Source organism: Rhinolophus sinicus, linkage group LG10, assembly GCF_036562045.2.
Source record: "Rhinolophus sinicus isolate RSC01 linkage group LG10, ASM3656204v1, whole genome shotgun sequence".
NCBI classification, from domain to species: Eukaryota; Metazoa; Chordata; class Mammalia; order Chiroptera; family Rhinolophidae; genus Rhinolophus; species Rhinolophus sinicus.
Genome location: NC_133759.1, coordinates 32,508,472 through 32,527,665, shown reverse-complemented (window position 1 = coordinate 32,527,665; position 19,194 = coordinate 32,508,472). Strand labels below are relative to the sequence as shown.

The 19,194-nt window shown below is 34.8% G+C and overlaps 1 protein-coding gene across 3 annotated transcripts in view; it reads left to right on the top strand.

Annotated features, from left to right (window-relative positions):
- The window catches only part of NPHP3 (nephrocystin 3), a 33,151-nt gene extending 14,080 nt beyond the window's left edge, over window positions 1-19,071 (top strand). For 2 of the 3 annotated variants that reach the window (XM_019725926.2, XM_074312841.1), the window contains 17 exons: window positions 607-721; window positions 978-1,121; window positions 1,567-1,664; window positions 2,793-2,895; window positions 3,311-3,393; window positions 4,854-4,992; window positions 8,572-8,736; window positions 9,473-9,567; window positions 10,070-10,192; window positions 11,443-11,632; window positions 11,791-12,032; window positions 13,060-13,135; window positions 14,325-14,452; window positions 15,362-15,602; window positions 16,621-16,746; window positions 17,327-17,442; window positions 18,040-19,071. In XM_019725926.2, the coding sequence (XP_019581485.2) occupies window positions 607-721; window positions 978-1,121; window positions 1,567-1,664; window positions 2,793-2,895; window positions 3,311-3,393; window positions 4,854-4,992; window positions 8,572-8,736; window positions 9,473-9,567; window positions 10,070-10,192; window positions 11,443-11,632; window positions 11,791-12,032; window positions 13,060-13,135; window positions 14,325-14,452; window positions 15,362-15,602; window positions 16,621-16,746; window positions 17,327-17,442; window positions 18,040-18,220 (2,365 nt within the window). In that variant the 3' untranslated portion in view covers window positions 18,221-19,071. Of the gene's footprint in view, window positions 1-606; window positions 722-977; window positions 1,122-1,566; window positions 1,665-2,792; window positions 2,896-3,310; window positions 3,394-4,853; window positions 4,993-8,571; window positions 8,737-9,472; window positions 9,568-10,069; window positions 10,193-11,442; window positions 11,633-11,790; window positions 12,033-13,059; window positions 13,136-14,324; window positions 14,453-15,361; window positions 15,603-16,600; window positions 16,747-17,326; window positions 17,443-18,039 lie in introns of those variants that run through there. The other variant, XM_019725929.2, reaches the window with a different exon arrangement.
- The last annotated feature ends 123 nt before the right edge of the window (window positions 19,072-19,194 follow it).

The window sequence follows — 19,194 nt, the reverse complement described above, 5'->3', positions numbered from 1 at the left end:
GTCAGTGGGGCACGGAATCAGGTGAATTCTAGAGAGGATGTGCCTTCTTCATTTTCAACTACTAGCTTCATCTTAAGAGTTTTAAATATTTGAAACAAGACAAAGACTAGAGTGAAATAAGTTGTAAAGAGTATCAAAATAAAGAATAACCTTTATTATGAATGCAAACTAGTCCTTCAAATTATGGACTAAGGTTCATATAAGCTAATAAATTCTTTTAGTTTCATTTCAGTTCATCAATTTAAAAATAAGTATGAAGAATATTTTATTTCATTCATAGTTATTATTTACACTGAAGAATTAGTACATGTCCTCTAATATATTTGTAATTAGAAGTTAATGCTCATTTTACTAATTCTTTAACCTCAAATGTACTATTTTGGTTTACATTAGTTAATATCAGTTTGTAATTAAAATACATCTATAGTTTTTTTAAGTTTATTTAAAAGGGTCTAAGAGTGGAGTAAAAATGGGAATGTCCTATATTTATTCAAAATTGGCCATGTGATTGTTGACAGTAGCATTTAGGGCTTAATGCACTGTGAATTCTTTTTTGTTGACAGTCAAGGAGCTTTATCAGTCTTGTAAAAGGTCTTTTTCTTTCAGGATTCAGTTACAACAGAAGAATTCCCCTAACACACTAATTCTTTCTCATTTTGTGGGGAGGCCCATGTCAACCAGCTCAGAGTCTTCCTTGATTATTAAACGACTTACTCTCAAGGTATAGTATGCGATCTTTTTGGATTATCAGAATTTTTATTTAGATTCAGAAGTTGTTAGGGCTACGTACCTGATGATAAACCAGTTTTCACTATTATCCATTTGTTTTGGTTTTGCATAAGGTTAAAAATTATTCATGCAATTGGGTCCTCTTGGTGACTCAATTTTGGTTTAAAATGCAGAGATAGAAATATTTCTCACCAGCTGTGGTCAAGTGTACATAACTACTTTAAATTGCCTGTGTTCTCATCTTGTAGTTGATGCAGCACTCTTGGTCAGTATCTGCTCTGACGCTGGATCCTGCTAAGCTTTTAGAAGAATTTCCACGTTGGCTAGAAAAGCTCTCTGCCCGTCACCAAGGCAGTATCATCATCATTATTGATTCTATAGATCAAGTTCAGGTACTGTTTCTACTTTGTTACCTATTGATACATTCAGAAAGAGACAAATATGTCAGTAAGAATTATATCAGGCATTTAATTTATATGTTTATTTCTGCTTAATTTCTATGGAGGAAGCATGTGGATAAAAAAATAAATTATGCCAATAGACACTAGTATCTTATTGGGAAAGACCAACTAAATTTTCCCAATTAACAAAGATTGTTCATTTTGACTTATTTTTAGAGCCTGGACACTTCCTTAAGTGTCCAGAATTCAGATCAGCAACAATAGTTTTTGCCACTTGTTCTCTTAATATTCTGAGATAAATCATCCAAAAATAAGCTTTTACCCTTAATAGTAATGAGAAACAATGAGAATTTTCATTGTACTTGGGGAGATATTATTGGGTTGTTTTTGAAATATTTTGAATTAATAGATTGAATTTTGTTTTTATATTTTTAAGCAAGTTGAAAAACACATGAAATGGCTGATAGATCCACTGCCAGTGAATGTAAGAGTAATTGTTTCTGTGAATGTAGAAACATGCCCTCCAGCATGGAGGTATGATGCTAACTTTAGTTCTTTCAGATTACATAAAATGTTTTAAATACAGACAAGGAAAGGTTTTTGATATGTGTTTGTGTTTTTCATATTTTTTACAAAAGTGGCAGTGGGGATGGGGAGGGGGCACAAAATCAGGTAAAAGGTGCAATCTATAAGATTTGGTGGGAGGTTAAATTTGGGCCGTGAGGGAAGTAAAGGCTGGGATGACGCCCAAGTATCTGAGTTGAGAAATTAAGTAAATTGTGGATCCCTGAACTAAATGGGAAGCACAAAGCGTGGGCAGGTTTGTTTTCAGAGATGGTTAGTTTGAGTTGTCAGTTATAACTCCGAGTAGTGATGTCTTGTAGGCCGTTAAATTTATGGGTGAGGAATATAGGGAAAGGGCTGTAGTCGGAATAATAGAACAGACACCTATTATCCTGGAATGCAAGCTCATTTAGAAATGCAAGCTCATTTAACAGTCCTCAAAAAAGGGACATAATGGCTGAATTCTGTGGGGCTGTGTTTCTCAACCTATTTTTGCCCCCCAAAAAGCTTTTTAAATAATTTTCTTGCTAATCACCTCCCCACCAAGAAATTTAATACCACGCATATATCAGTTCATGCATATAAGTAGATATGTGTGTATATTTGTGCTTAATACATAAAAAGAATGAGATTTTTTACACACACACACACACACACACACACACCAACAAATACCACACCACCGAGAATGCATATTGCAGGGTGATTAAATTTCAATTGGATTAGAAGAAATTTGTGGACAAAGCCTGTCTTGTATTATTCCTCTTAGGCTCTAATACCTATGTTTAGTTTTACTGATAGTATAAAACAGAACTAGAAATATGTTACCACTTCACTATCTAATGTATATGCTATTTATTTTATAACAGCATTTGTTATGATCCATTGCTGTATCATTAATTGAAAGTAATGATACACATGTTAGAATAAATGACATAATGTTACTTAATAGGATTACCAGAGATTAGTTTTGCTTATTTTATAAAGGTAGTATAAAAATTAATTCTTACAGTGGATTTTTACCTGTGTTGTGGGTAGATTACAGCTTTTGTGGTATTATTAGAAGAGAATTTTATTTTTCTTTTCTTTAAATAAAAGGTTATGGCCTACGCTTCATCTTGATCCTTTAAATCCGAAAGATGCAAAATCTATTATAATTGCAGAATGCCACTCTGTAGATATTAAATTGAATAAAGAACAGGTAAGTGTTTTTAGTTGTGCTGCTATTTTATACTCTCTATCAGCTTTCCTATAAAAAACCTTATATGAGACTTAAAATTCAATATAGGAGATCTCTGTGGTTATAAGGAAAATTGGAGTTTAGTAGTTGTTAACTGCATTTGGTCTTAAACTAATAACAAATATAGAAGAAGCAATAAAAAAGATTTTGGTCTTAAGGTTTACTTTACTATAGTGCATCAAGCAGGTATTTAAAAGCAAAACAGTATTTGCATGTGAACCTTACCTGCAGCCCACCCCCACCTGGCAGTAATGCTGCTGATGAGATGGTAGGAACCGTGTCATTTCTGCGGGGATACTTGATGGCTCGGTAGTAAAGACTGCTTAATTCCAGGGTGGTTTTGTAATTTTGTTTTGTGTTTTGGTAACTGGTGCAGGAGAAGAAGCTAGAACGACACTGTCGTTCTGCTACAACCTGTAACGCCCTTTATGTCACCCTTTTCGGCAAAATGATTGCACGGTAAGTGGTGGTTATTTTTCATGATCTTCTGCATGTTTTGTGTTTGTTGCAGACTGCTTCCTCACCATGTGAAATGGAGAACTGATCGTTATGACAAGCTCTTGGGCCACTCAGATTCTGTTTGTTCTAACAGTGATACTAACATCCTATGAGAACGTGACTTATGACTGACGATTGATAGCCTGTGAAGTATCAGAATTTGTCCAATATATTTGTGTAATTTCCATCACACTTACTTTTACCCTACTGGGGTTGCAAAAGAAGGCCATCTTTGCCCTCATTTGGGGCCCACCCGTGAGTGCTCAGTGTCACCTGCCTGAAGCCCCTAGCTTTGGGAAAGTGAGGAGTCAACTGATGCCTAAAAATGTTATTTCCAGTGTCCCTGAATATCAGTAGGTAGGTATGTAGGTAGGAATTTTCAGTTGTCTCTGGTCTCAAATCCTGATAAATCTTTCATCTTAAAATAGATTCTTCTCTTTTAGATATCCATTAATAGTTTGCTTTTAGATAAGCATTAGAAAGTTTTACTACTTCTATCTCTTCTTTAGTACTGCCTCAGCCCACTTTGTTCGAAACCAGAGGTGAAAAAGGTTAATATATTTTTTGGTATTCATCACGATAGATAGTAATCCTAGCACAATAGGATAGTAATCCTAGGATTGTCATATCCTAGACACTGAATCTAGTACTCTTGTCTCTTAATTCCACAGTCACATCTTAAGCACCAAATTTGACATGGAAAAAATCTTCTAAAACTTTGAATTGCCTGCGATATTCCCACTATTTTTTCTCACTGTGCCCATGTTTGTGCAGCGAATCTGGTCCCTGGGAACCTCAGTAGGTTGCATAAGTACAAGTCAAGAGTGTGAGTCACTTTCTGTACATTTCATAATGTTTATTGAAATTATCTATTTAAGAAGGACTATGGACCATTTTTTTTTGTTTTTGTTTTTTTTTTTTTCTCTTTTTTACATATCTTTATATTTTAAAAAGGAACTACTGGTAAATATTGTGTAATATTTTAAAACAAACTCCCCTATTTATTGATTTTTTTTTTTAGATTGATGTTTTCCAAATTGTCTCTAAAAAGTTTAATTTGCATGGCTAACTAACTAATACTATTTGTTTCTAATTATTTTCCTGCGTCCTGTATGTAGTTGGCATGCTTCTAGATGACAAGAACTATGTCTTACCCATTTTCATGTTCTATAATATAACATGTAGTAATTGTTTGACATGTCCCAACATTTATTTATTGAATTGAATTAAATGGTACACTAAAATAAACTTGATGACTCTAGTAGCCCCATAAAACTACCATTTCCCTGTATCATGGTTTATTAAATTGTTATTATCAATGCAGTATAAAATGTGGAGTCCGGACAGTTTTTAATCTACCCCAAATTTTTCACAGATGTTGGCAGTCTGTTACAAATTAAATCTGTTCTCAATTCTAACAGTGCTGGGAGAGCAGGCAATTTAGATAAAGTCCTTCATCAGTGTTTCCAGTGTCAAGATACTGTTTCTTTATATAGACTTGTTCTGCAATCTATCCAGGAGTCCATGGCAAATGATATGGATAAAGAGCTAATGAAACAGGTAAAGTGTAATAAATTTATAAAATGATGCCTACCTTCCCTTATTTGTATTTGTGTGTTGTAATTGAAGTAAAGAGCAAATTTTTGTAAATTTGTGCTTAAATATATTTCAAGCATATAGGAATGCGTGCTACCATAGTGTGCTTCTGGCCAGAAGTGATATCTCAGAAAGTTTGCATTTTCCTCTTTATCACTGAGATTGTTCATCTTTTCATGTTTATTGGCTATTCTTGTTTCCTCTTCTGTGAATTCCTTGTTCAAGTCCTTTAAACATTTTTTTAACTGAGTTGTTTGTCTTTTTCTTATTGATCCATAGGCATTCTTAAATGTTCTTCAAACTGAGTACAAATCCTTTGTTACAGAGTTTGCAAATAAATGTCTTTTTCCTGTTTGTTTTTTGTCTTTTAACTTTATGGTGTCATTCATTATACAAAGTTTTATTTTGATGAAGTCAGATTTATCAATAGTTTCTTTTATGGTTTATGCCTTGTATCTTATTTTTAAAATTCTTTGCTATCATAAAAGTGTTATCATATATATGTTTCCCCTTCAAAATATTTGACAGTTTTGTTCTTCACGCGTAAGTCTTTTACATATTGATTTATTTTTGTTTATTGTGTGAGGGATGAATCTATTTTTTAATCTTGTATTATATGGCTGTTTTACTAAATAGTACATCTTTTCTACTAATATGGAATGCCACCTTGTTCAAGTATCAAGCTCATATACTGTGTTTCCCTGAAAATAAGACCTAGCCAGACCATCAGCTCTAATGCATCTTTTGGAGCAAAAATTAATATAAAACCCGGTCTTATTTTAATATAATATAAGACCAGGTCTTATGTAAAATAATATAATTATAATGTAATATAGTATAATAAATATAATACCGGGTCTTATATTAGGTTTTACTCCAAAAGATGCATTATAGCTGATGGTCCGGCTAGGTCTTATTTTCAGGGAAAATAGTATGTGTACACATGAGTCCGTTTCTAGGCTCTTTTGTTCCAATTTTGCCTATTCCTTGCCAATACCACAGTGTCTTAACTATTAGAAGTTTAAAGTAAACTTTAATATTTGGTTGGGCAATCCCCCTCTTAATATTATTCTTTACAATTGTGTTGGCTAATTTCCCATGTCTATTTTTAGAATTGGCTTGGCAGGTTCCGTGGAAACTCATTTTAGAATTTTTGGAATTGCATTGAATCTAGAGATTAAGTTGGGGGAAATTATCATATAAATCTTCTTCTTTATGGAAAGCTAAATAGCTCTCCATTTATTTAGTCATCTTCTTTAGTGATTTTTCACTACCATTTTATCTTCTTGCCCATAAAGGTCTTTTATATCTTTCATTAAAACTTGTTTTTCAGAACTCTGTAGTTAAAATAACATTTTATTTTATTGTTTAATTTTTTAGTATAGTTAGGATACAGTAGTATATTCGTTGCAGGTGTACAACATAGTGATGCAACATTTTTATGCCTTATGATGTGATTACCACACTAAGTCTAGTAACCGTTTGTCACCATACCAAGTTTTCGCAATATTATGGACCATATTCCATATGCTGTACACTGCATTCCCGGGACTTATGCATTTTATAACTGAAAGTTTGTACCTCTTAGTCCCCTTTACATTTTTCATCCATCGAGGATGTGGGAAAAAGGGAACCTCATGCACTGTTGGTGGGATTATAAAATTGGAAAACAGATGGCAATTCCTAAAAAAATTAAAAATAGAACTACCTTATGACCCAGCAATTCCACTTCTGGGTATTTATCTAAAGAAAACAAAAACACCAATTTGAAAAGATACATGCACCGTTATGTCCATTGCAGCATTATTTACAATAGCCAAGATATGGAAGCAGCCTAGGAGTTCAATAGATGAATGGATAAAGAAGATGTGATACCTCTATATACAATGGAATATTACTCAGCAATAAAATAAGGATGAAATGTTGCCACTTGGGACAACATGGATGGACCTAAAGGGTGTTATGCTAAGTGAAATAAGTCAGACAGAAATACAAAATAACATTTTAAAATTGTTTGTTGCTATTCAATTTGACTTTTGAAAATTTACTTTGTATTTAGCACCTTGCTTGAACTCATAGTTTGAACCTGAATTCATTTTTATGTTAATTTCTCAGCTTAGAGGTTCCTGGGATTTTGACTTTTCACCCTGCTTTCTGGCCCACAAGTCTTCTTTGTCTTCTCCACGTTTGTAGGCTACTGTTTTCCTCATGTACCCCTTCCCTGGAGGTACAGCCCTTGGAATATCCATTGAGGGCAAGCATTCGAGTTCCAACTCCTTGACTCATGAGGTTTATGGACTCACCTTCCATCCCCACTGAGGGTTGAAAACCCAAGCCCTTACATTACTGGGAATGCTGCCTATCTTCTATCCACACTCTTTCCAGAGGGGCAGCATTCCCAACGCTTTGCCTCTTTTTTTCAGTTTCCTATCATTTTTGGCACCCGAGGGATTTCCCTTTCTTTTCTCCCAGCTCAACTGTGCTTTTAGAAATGTTTTGTTATACCATTTCCCCGAAAATAGTATCTAACCAGAAAACAAGCCCTAGCATGATTTTTCAGGATGCTCGTAATATAAAATAAGCCCTACCGTATTTCCCGAAAAATAAGACCAGGTCTTATATTAATTTTTGCTCCAAAAGACGCATTCGGGCTTATTTCACATTACGAGCATCCTGAAAAATCATGCTAGTGCTTATTTTCCAGTAAGGTCTTATTTTCGGGGAAACACGGTATGTTGTCTGATATTAACAGACATTTGCAGTAGGAGGGCTGTTTTCTTCCATCATGTTCCCAGTATTGGAATTTTGTCATTAGTTTTAATAATACATTTCCTGCAATTTTAATTTTCACTCAACTTTTTTCTATATGTATGTTGGCTTTGGCATGCTGGATTTCATATACACTATTGTCAGCCTTAAAAATAAAACATTTTGTTAGCAAAATGGGTTTATTCGAGAATAACAGAGAATTGCAATTGGGGACCAGCAAACTATGACAAAACCAGATGACAAAAGAGAGGGAATTCTTTTATTAGGTTTTAGGAGGAAATTGGGGAGAGTGGTTTTGAACAAAAGTTCACTGGAGAAGGACAAGAGTTACAGGTTGTGGCAGTTTCTCATTGGTTACAAGCAGTGGTTAGTGCATCATTGGGGCAAGGAGTGATCTTCCTCCTTTTTCTTAAAAGCAGGAGATGCAAATCCCATGTGATTAATATCCTCCCTTGTCAAAATAATTCTTCCTTCTTCCACTGGTTATGCAGGCGGCAGCAGCGGTACGTGCACGAGATGCTCCCCTTTGGGGCTTCCAGACTCCATTTTAAATAACGTTTCCTTTATTTTTTTTCACTGTGTATTATTCTTGCTTAGTGTCTTTTGGGAAGTCTTTTTTATTCTAAAAAGTCTGTTTCTTGGTTTATTAAATCATTGGAATTAAATAAATTTGAATAAGAAGTCAATACTCTTAAAAGTATTATGGAAATTTTATTAGCTGTTAGTTACCAATAGAGGCACTTGCTGATCACTGTTCTTTCATTTTGTACCTAGATTCTGTGCCTCGTCAATGTTAGTCACAATGGTGTGAGTGAGTCAGAACTGATGGAACTCTACCCTGAGATGTCCTGGGCTGTCCTGACCTCCCTTATTCACAGTTTACACAAAATGTGTTTGTTGACTTATGGTTGCGGCTTGCTCAAGTTTCAGCATCTACAGGTGAATGTTATTTTAATAAGGTTTTCTAACTTATAAATGTCAGCATATCATTGCATGCTATATTATGCTGCGTTATGCCATATTATTTTAAATGTTTCAATTACAAGAGAAAATTGAAATCTGAAATTTGACATTACAAAATTTTTTGCAAAGATTTTAGGTTAGATGTGCAATTTGGTTAATAGTCTTATGTAGTGACTTTATCAGATGGCTGCGACTTTAAGAAGTGGTTTCTTTCTGGAAGAGAAAAAATATTTTTTCCAATTTTGTGTTTAATTGAATTGCTGGTATAGTTATATATATTTATGGGTGTGAAATGTTTGTAATTTCACAGGCGTATCTTTCTCCTTTATTGTTTATTGCTTAAATATAATTTACTCTTTTCAGTACTTTTTCAATCCACATTTCTGAGATTTTTTTTAACTGATGTATAATTGACATACAATATTCTATTAGTTTCAGTTGTACAAACTAACTCAACATTTACATTTCTGAGATTCTTCATGTATTAATAGTTTGAATTAAATTGTGTTTTGAGTTCTTAAAATATTAGTACAGGAATTTTTATTCTTATATCAGTTTATCACATAAATACATCCTGAATTTTAAAACATTCTAATGCCATTTCTATCATACAACTATGAAATTGAAATAATTGTAAATTCCTTTTTACAAATGTATTGTTAGATGTACAGTTACTTACAGAGAATAGACTGCAGTATTTTTTTCTCCCTAGGCTTGGGAAACAGTGAGACTGGAGTACATGGAAGATGCCACCATTATTTCTTCACATAGGCAAAAACTAATCAACTATTTCACCATGCAGCTAAGGTATTATAACCATATTCTTTTATAACTTCTGCTACACACTCTACCTCTTTGTCCTTAGTTCTCTTTCTTAGCTTTTAACTTAATGTGTAAAAATTTAATTTTTACAAAGAAAAATTAAATCCTCCTTCTACTCTGTTAATGTCAAAAGAACAAAAGATGGCGTAAGTCTTTTACTATCCTAAAGATTTAAATTTAAGTAAAATCAGTACAGGGTCATTTTATTACTTTTATTTTATTCCAGTTAAGTAGTTGAAAAATGTGTGTGTGTGTGTGTGTGTGTGTGTGTGTGTGTGTGTGTATATTTGGGTGCTTTGAGGGTTGTTGTTTTTTTTTTTTAATAGTTCAGTTTTAGGAAAACACCTTTAAAGTTTGGTTGGTGGCCCTGAATATCACTTTATTTTTTCCATCGTTACAAGTTTCTGATTTCGATATTAAAGCCCTCTGAAGCCGTCTTATCGCAGGAATGTACTACTATTAAGTGTTGTCCCTTCTCTGTTACTAGTCAGGACCCAGTGACTTGGAGAAGTGCAGATGAACTCCCATGGCTTTTTCAGCAGCAGGGAAGTAAACAAAAGTTGCACGATTGCCTTCTCAATCTCCTTGTGTCTCAAAACCTTTATAAAAGGTAAGAAACATATTTGTAGAACACTTTACCCCAGAAAAACAGATTTAAACAGTTGTTCAGCATAACAAAGAAAAACAGCATTTTTAACTTAGAAATTAGTCCAGTTTCAATGCTACCTGAAATCTAAAACAGTGAGGGAGAAATTTAAGACAGTTTGCACATTGCCATGAGCTCTTAGAAGAAAAGTAAAAAGATAGAGTATGACTGCTTCATAAAATTAGAGTTGGAATGATCTTGAGATAGCTTTATGTCTTCAACCTGCATTTAAGCAGGTTTAAATCTGAATGACCCAGAGAGATGATAACTAACTGTCAAGGCCTTCTGATATCTCAGTGTAGTCTTCAAACCAGACTGGGCTCTACAGAGAACCTGACTGGTGTTGAGTTAAAGAGAGGATTAACCTTTTTCATAAATATATGGTTTGTCCTTTCTGGTATGTTTGAATTTGCCAGTGTCAAAACCACACTTTCTTATGAGCCAAGCTTCTGACCTACTAAGCCTCGTGAAGGGGTTTTTCTGTCTCACTTAGAAATTCAGACATTCTCATAACAGCTATGTAATTTGTTTTTTGCTCCTGAGTGAACTTGCTCAAATTTATTTGTTGTACCTCGTAACTTATGTCTGATCCCCATTCCAGTTTTCCATGATTTTTTTGAAATCAGATTCGTTCTTTAGTTTACCAGCTCTCCCATCCTAATTAATGTCATCTACAGATGAATAAGCTTACTTTTGTTTTTCAATTGTTCGATGCAAATACAAAGTAGATATTCTAGGACAGTTTGCCTGTGTTTCATCAATTTCTTCTTTTCTAATTCCCATCCTTTAATATCATGTGTTGGGTGAACTCAGCAGTTGACTGCATATCATGAGGTGTCTAAAAATGATTCTGAGAGATGCCCATCGATGAGCAACGGTAGTATTAATAGAAACAGCCAACACTATGGAGCAGCTGCTGTGTGCTCCAATCTCCTTATAGTAACGCCCGCTGCAGATAGTGTCATTGCCTCTGTGTTGCAGATGAGGATGTTGATGTGTAAGCGGTCAGCCGGCCAGCTTCCAGTTTCTGGGCGTTGCACAGCTGGGCAGCGCTGGCCTCACATGACAGTGGGAGTGTACAATCTCACCTCACTACACTCTACTCGCCTACTGATACATTGTCCATACGAGTTCTGATCTGAAATCTGGCACTTTCACTCAATAGTGGGTTTTAAGGTTTGTTTTTCATTGACTGCTGTTATTTGTTCCAACAGAGGACACTTTGCTGAGCTGCTGAGCTACTGGCAGTTTGTTGGCAAAGACAAAAGTGCGATGGCAGCAGAATACTTTGATTCCCTGAAGCAGTACGAGAAGAACTGCGAGGGCGAGGAGAGCATGATTTGCTTGGCAGATCTCTATGAAACCCTGGGACGCTTTCTCAAGGACCTAGGCCTGCTCAGTCAGGTAACCTCAGCGGGGAGTCAGCGCCAGTGTGGGTTTTCTTGTTTACTCCGCTCCCTGTCCCAGGAGTTCACGCAGCTTTCTTTTGCTGTGCTGATCAGATGGTAGATCTTAACACCCTTTCACTCACTTTCATGGGCCTTTCATCTTTTTCTCCCCAGGCGGTGGTGCCTTTGCAGAGGTCTCTAGAAATTCGAGAAACGGCTTTAGATCCAGATCACCCACGAGTTGCTCAGTCCCTCCACCAATTGGCAAGTGTGTACGTGCAGTGGAAGAAGTTTGGCAATGCAGAACAACTGTACAAACAGGCTTTGGAAATCTCCGAAAATGCCTATGGTGCAGACCATCCACATATTGCTCGTGAACTTGAGGCCCTTGCAACTTTGTACCAGAAACAAAATAAGTAAGATTTAGATCACTGATCCCCTGACTTTATAATGGGGAGTTACCGTTCTTAATTGTACTCATGTGGTAGGCATTTTTTGTGGCTGTGTACCCTTTCCTTATCTTATATTCTTTTGAATGCACCATGTTCAAACACTAGTTCTTGGTCTGGGTCTTCATGGGGTAAACAGAATTGGAACTGTCTGAATTTTTCAGCTCTATCTGAAAATACATGGAAGACAGAGCATGGATTTTGGAGTCACACAACCACGTTTGAATCCGGGCTCCTTCACTGATTAGCTTTGTAATATTGAGTGCATTACTAACATGGGGCTGCAAACGATTGCCTGCAGGCCAAGTCCAGAGGGCCCCCTATTTTGTAAACAAGGTTCTATTGGAACACAGCTGCATATTTTTATTTGCATATTGTCTATGGTTGCTTCCTTGCTTTAGCAGAAGAGTTCATTCGGCAGTTGTGACAGAGACTACATAGCCCACAAAGCCTGAAATATTTACTGTCTAACCCTTTAAAGAGAAAGTTTGCTGGTCCCTGGTCTAATAAAAAGTATCTGTCATCTATTAGGCACCCACTGCATGGCATCTTTTCCTGTATCAGAAATAATTTCTTTTGAATCATTGTGATACATAATGGATTTTTTTCTTTTAACTTCTAGAAGTATAGTTTTGCACACATTTGTATGAATCTCACATTTATATTTCACAAAAAATTAGCCTTTTTAGAAGGTGATACAGCAAACAAAAATTTTAGACTCATTTAATTAGGTTGTCCTTTAGAGATTCAAAGTGAGTTAAATCAGGTAAAAATCTGTTAAATGTCAACTCCTTGATGGACTAGATTTGTTTTATTAGATTTTGTTTTATGAAGGGTTTTGTGACTTTTAATTCCATATCACTATCACTTCTAGAAATAATGCTGTTTTCAATAGCCAAAAAAGGCTTTACACTAGGTAAGGAGTGCTTTTATCTCCTTGACCTATGATACGTTGGACGTTTCCTTTGTGTGACTTTACTTTTTTTTTTTTAAGATACGAACAAGCTGAACATTTTAGGAAAAAATCTTTTAAAATTCGTCAGAAAGCTACAAGGAGAAAAGGCAACTTGGTAATGTGAGATTTCTTTTGTGTTGTGTTTGAAACCAAAGAGGCAAAGAGCATCTCTGAATACCTTAATACAGATTTTAAAGTGACTTTTAGAAAAGTAATGATTAGAATATTCTTATGTATTTATAATATTTGTTTAAATGTTGGTATTACTTGGTATTACTGAGAGGTACAACTTAGTAGACTGTTAAAAAGTGGAACTATATATTGTGGTATCATTTTGCAGTATATATGTAGATCAAATCATCATGTGTACACCTTAATCTTACCCAGTGTTAGATGTTGATTATATCTCAATAAATCTGGGAAAGTTTTGTTTTTAATTTTTGAAAAGTAGAACTATAAAGTGCATTTGAAGGTTAGACTTCGGAAGATGGACTTTAAAGCTGCTTCAGTTCTTTAAATGGTTGGAAAAGGGAATGAAAGTAATTCAGTTAACATTTTATATTAGAATCAAATGCAAAGAAATTCTTACCCTTTAGCATACAAAAAAATTATTTTCATATTTCTAAGCTGCTGACAAGATTTAAATATAGCACGTTTGTTTTGACGTAAAATGCTATGTACAATTTTTATTTAAATGTATTTGACATATAACTGTACATTTAAGGTGTACATGTTGACCTGTTGTACTTTTATATATTTATATATTTTAGTATGATTGCCATTGAAGTGATAGCACCTCTATCACGTCACGTAATTATCATTTGTTTTTTGTGGTGGGAATCATCAAAATCTAGTCTCAGCAAGTTTGATGATTATAATGCAATATTGTAGTCTATATTCATAATACTGTGCATTCGATCTTCAAGACTTATTTGTCTACTAGTTGCAAGTGCTGTGTACAATTTAAATATCTGAGGTTAAGATACCAATGAGGTTGGTAAATACGTGCAAGTTAATTCTGTTTCCTGATCATTTTGAAGCACGTTGGGATTCAGTTCAGTGTGCTAAAATATGTCCCAATCATTTTCAAGGTATTTTTTGAATGAATTTTGGGATGTGATGCCATGTGGAAATACGGTCATTTTCAGTAACCATTAGATTAATTCAGTGGGATACTTATAATAATTGAAGTCTATCTTAAAGGGAACAAAAAGGGAAAGGATTTTTTAGGACCCCAGTACATTGTGTCAGGATCAGAGATGGCACTTACTTAGTGATGGCTGTGAATTTTGTGTTTGCTCCAGTATGGATTTGCCCTTTTGCGGAAACGGGCCCTACAGTTAGAAGAGCTTACGTTAGGCAAGGACACACCTGACAATGCTCGGACCCTCAATGAACTGGGTGTTCTCTACTATCTTCAGAATAACTTGGAGTGAGTACCATGCTGTTAATAATGAAAACAAGTACCCATTTTGTCTCTTAGATGCAAGGCTGTTTCACATTTCTGTCGAGTCAGGCTAGAAGAAATTGGTAGAAACCATGCCACATTTCATGTACGATACGTAATGAACATAGTCACACTTAACAAAGACCGTGGCATTTTTTTTCTACTGTTTCCATTCACGTTTTTTTAGTAACTAAAAAGTTATTCTGTAGCTTTCCTCATATGTTTTATATGTTTATGAAAGTGAGTTTGTGTAGGTATTGTACATGAGGCCTCCCAGGAAAAGAAAGTCGGGACTAAGGGAGAATCAAGAAAAGAAGGTAGATGGGTGCTAGTTTTGTTCTTCAGTTTAATTGGCCACAAAAGACTTAAAATGACATTAATATTTATACTTTCTGAAAAAGAAGTGTTTGGGGGCTTCTTTGGATATCAGAAAAATATAACTAATTTTGTACTTTGGATATCAAAAAAATGTAACACGTATTTAGTCTACTTCACAAAAGGCCCTTTTATTTCAAATCGTTTAGCACTAACCCCAAAGAGAGAGAGTGAAAACCAAAATCTTATGAGTTAGGTCTAATAATTTTAAAGGTATGAAAAGTTTGTTTTGGAAAATATTCATGGGTTTGTTTTTTAGAAGTGAAATGGAGAATTGACGCAATCATGCAGATACTGTAGGCCCTTCCACTATCAAGAAAGCAGTTTCAATTTACTTTTTGGAGAAAAGCAGGAAGGGAAGTGGGGGAAGAGGGAGAGAAAGAATTCTGAGCTGAATCCTTCATTTTAACCATCTTGGATTTGAGAATAAAATTGCCTCAGTTCTCCACCTACCTAGGGCTAGGGAGTCTGACTTTTAGAGAATAAACTGTTTAAACCATTTTGGGTTTTTGTCCATAGAACAGCTGACCAGTTTCTGAAGCGTTCCTTAGAAATGAGGGAGCGAGTTCTAGGACCCGATCACCCTGATTGTGCCCAGTCTTTGAATAACCTGGCCGCTCTATGCAATGAAAAGAAACAGTATGATAAAGCGGAAGAACTGTATGAACGAGCTTTAGACATTCGGAGACGAGCGTTAGCTCCCGATCACCCTTCTTTGGCTTATACAGTGAAACATCTTGCAATTTTATATAAGAAAATGGTAAGTAATCCTTGGCGTGCTTACATGTGTTTTCTAGTATACCAGTTAAACCATAATTGCTATGAGCAACAATCATTTGTCTTCTGATGGATAGATTATTTTCTATGAGCTTTTAAATCATGATTCTGTTTTTTAATCAATAGCTGAGTAGAATAAAAATATTATTTCAGACTTAACTAAATTAGGATTTTGGTTTTGTTTTGTTAACATTCTAAATATACATGCATTCCTCAGCATTCTAATTCAGTTTTGTCTTGTATACATTTCAGAAGTTCTGAAATTCAACCAGTGTTGTGTGCTGTTAAATTACCATAAATATAGCATCACCCGATTGTCAGGGCTGAAGTTTTTGTAGATGATTAAATGAGCATTTTAATTTCACTCTTTTCTTTGTCTTCAATTAAATGTAACCTTCCTTACCATAGGGCTCTAGCCAGAGCAATGATTAGAACTTTAATAGATCTAAAAAATAAAAATAAAAAAAAAGCCAGAGAAGTTTCCTTTCATTTAGTGCAGTTAGCAGAGCTATGTAGACTGTCTCTGGACTTGGTGGGACCCTTTCCTGGTCATCCTGGCACTGAAGGTGTATTTTAGTAAAAAGACTTCAATGTTGCTGTTTCTCCCCAGCAAGTAAAAAAGAAATAATTGGAAAAGTCTGGAAGGGATTTGGTGGGAAACAAGCTTTTATTCTGATGCCAGTTCTGAATTATGTGTAGTAGCCAACATACTTTAACTGGCATGGTTTTACTTCACCAGAAACAATGTGCAATAAAGAATTGGGTGATCCTGAAGGGCTTCCTAAATTATCAAAGAAAATGTTTTTCTATTCAATGTAGCTTTACTTACATATTGTTAGATTTGTTATCTATAAACGTAATCATTAAACTGAGATGAAATACTTCTGAATTTTTTTCCTCAGAACTACTTTTTAATACAAAATTTTATTTATGGGAAAGGCGCTGATCAGATAGTATTGATTGCTATAATATTTTTGTTAGATTTCACTTTTGTATTTTAGGGGAAACTTGACAAAGCTGTACCGTTGTATGAGCTGGCTGTGGAAATCCGGCAGAAATCCTTTGGCCCAAAGCACCCCAGTGTAGCCACTGCCTTGGTAAACTTAGCTGTTCTCTATAGCCAAATGGTAAGTGCCCACACTTCAGCTCTTTATAAGTAAATGGTTTTAAGATATGAAATAAGATAAATATGAATTAGATGTAGCACAGTAAAAATAATTAAAGGGAATTTAAGATTAGCTACTAATGCTTCCTTTAGTACTTGAGAAATTACTGAAGTTATATTTGTAATATAGCCCCTTCCTCTTAGTGTAAAACACTGTTTAGTTCATCGCATAGGCTTAGTTTTTTAAATTCTAGAAATTCCCTACATCTATCTCTACGTCTAAGATTGTCTTTAAGCTGCAACATTTGCCTGTGATGGGTGAGAAACAGATGTGGTACCCACTGGGCAATAAACAGGTTTGTGCTTGTATAGTTTGATTGAGGTCCGTGGTTAGCAAGCCAGGTGTAAAACAGGTTTCTGACTATTATACTGCTTTTCTCATTATTATTCATAAATTAATCTGTTTATGCACATCTTGTGGGAGGATATTGACATTTTTAAAATGCTTACCCAAGTTGGTCAGCTAAGTCTAAATAAAATACATTAATAGTAATTTCAGAAACCCAATATGTTCAAGTGTCACTACTTTTTTTTTTAATAAGAAAAAACACATTGAAGCCTTGCCATTATATGAAAGAGCACTAAAGATTTATGAAGACAGCCTGGGTCGGATGCATCCTCGAGTTGGAGAAACACTGAAAAATTTAGCTGTGCTTAGGTAAGAAGTTTTCCCTTTCCTCAACTCATATAGCCAAACTCCATGTTAGAACACCTTTACTTTGACTCGTCATGGGATAGCAAAAAATACTGATTGCTGATGTTTTCTCTTGGGGGCGGGGTTGTTTTTGGTTGATGTCCTTCAGGAGATACAGTAGTAGTCTCTAGACATGAAATGAAGGCCGCACAATCTATTTTGTAGAGGAGTGTATCATGACTGACAGTGAAGGATGGTTTACATTTGCAACCAACTGGCTCCCGGGCAATAGCGGTGATTTACCGTCCTCAGAGCTAATTCACCCTTAAGTTCATGTTGACTCTTGCTTTGTGTTTAACTCAGGATGTAGAGAATACCTGCCTTCCCTTAGCCATTTCATTGTGTCCATTACATGTTTTTAATGTTCATATGGGACACCGAACTATTCTTTAGCAGTACAAATAGAAAGGACAAGAGCTGGGGTATTGTTTTTCTGGTTTGTTAGAATGCACTGGGAAAAATGAGCAATTATTCACAACTTGGGTTTTTTGTATCCTATAAGGTAATTTAGAATTGTTAAGAGGTTACATTCTCATTTTAAGAATTTTTCTTCTCTGAAAGCTATGAAGAAGGGGATTTTGAAAAAGCTGCTGAACTATACAAAAGGGCGATGGAAATAAAAGAAGCAGAAACGTCACTTTTGGGTGGAAAAGCTCCTTCTCGACACTCATCAAGTGGAGACACATTTAGTTTAAAAACAACCCATTCTCCTAATGTTTTCCTTCATCAAGGACAAAGGTAGTAGCAGCAATTACAATTCATTGCAAATGTACCTTAGGATAAAATAATTAAGAAACATTTGAACCATTAGAATTTAAAACTTATAAAATGTTTTTAAGAAATTTTATTTTTACTTTGTGATTTACTTGATATGTGTGTGAAATTATACTAGACTACATTGAAGTTTGAATCGTGATTATGTCAGTTTTAGTTAAAATTATTAATTTCCGTATTGTATGGGATCCAAGGATATAGACACATTAGAATCTTAGACATGTAGATTGGTTTCTATTCAACAAGAGCTGGCAGAGCAGTTAAGTTTAAAAATTCCATGATTCTTTTCATCTCTTAAAAGCTGCTTTAGCCTCCTCATTCCTTGTCTTGCTTTTCAGCATTAGTCTGGTCCAATTTTCTACCTCAAAGAAAAGTTGCAAGGAATAAAGGGATCAAGTTTATGAAAAGCATGACTTCTCTTCTGTAAAATGAACTTGTAACAGGAATCTCTGACTCCTACGTTCTTTTTATTCTACCTTTTCTTTGAGCAGAATGGGCCAAGCCCTCTGCTTTCTGTGCTCTCTACATTGTATAATACATTGTTTTACTGTGTAGTATGTACTTGTATAATCTGAAGTCATTAATGTATTAACACATCAAGCTCGTTGGCATTCTTTGACCTTACCCAAAAGATGGACATGACATTCTCCTCTCTTCTTTCTTAAGTGGCCTAAATCTATCTCTTCATCATTTATCTCAAACTCAAATTACTCTGCCATTTTATACTGAAAATTAAGTATTTTTATAAATATTGCCACAGTTTGGATATTGTTTTGTACCATATGTATTTATATATAATAAAAATCTTCAATTTTCATACTTATAAGATTCCAACATGTATTAATTGTAAATGTGAAAGATAATAACCATATCTTAGTTTTAAAACGAAAAGTGCAATTTCAAGTTCTCTTTTTCCCACTCGTTTATACAAGGGGATTATAT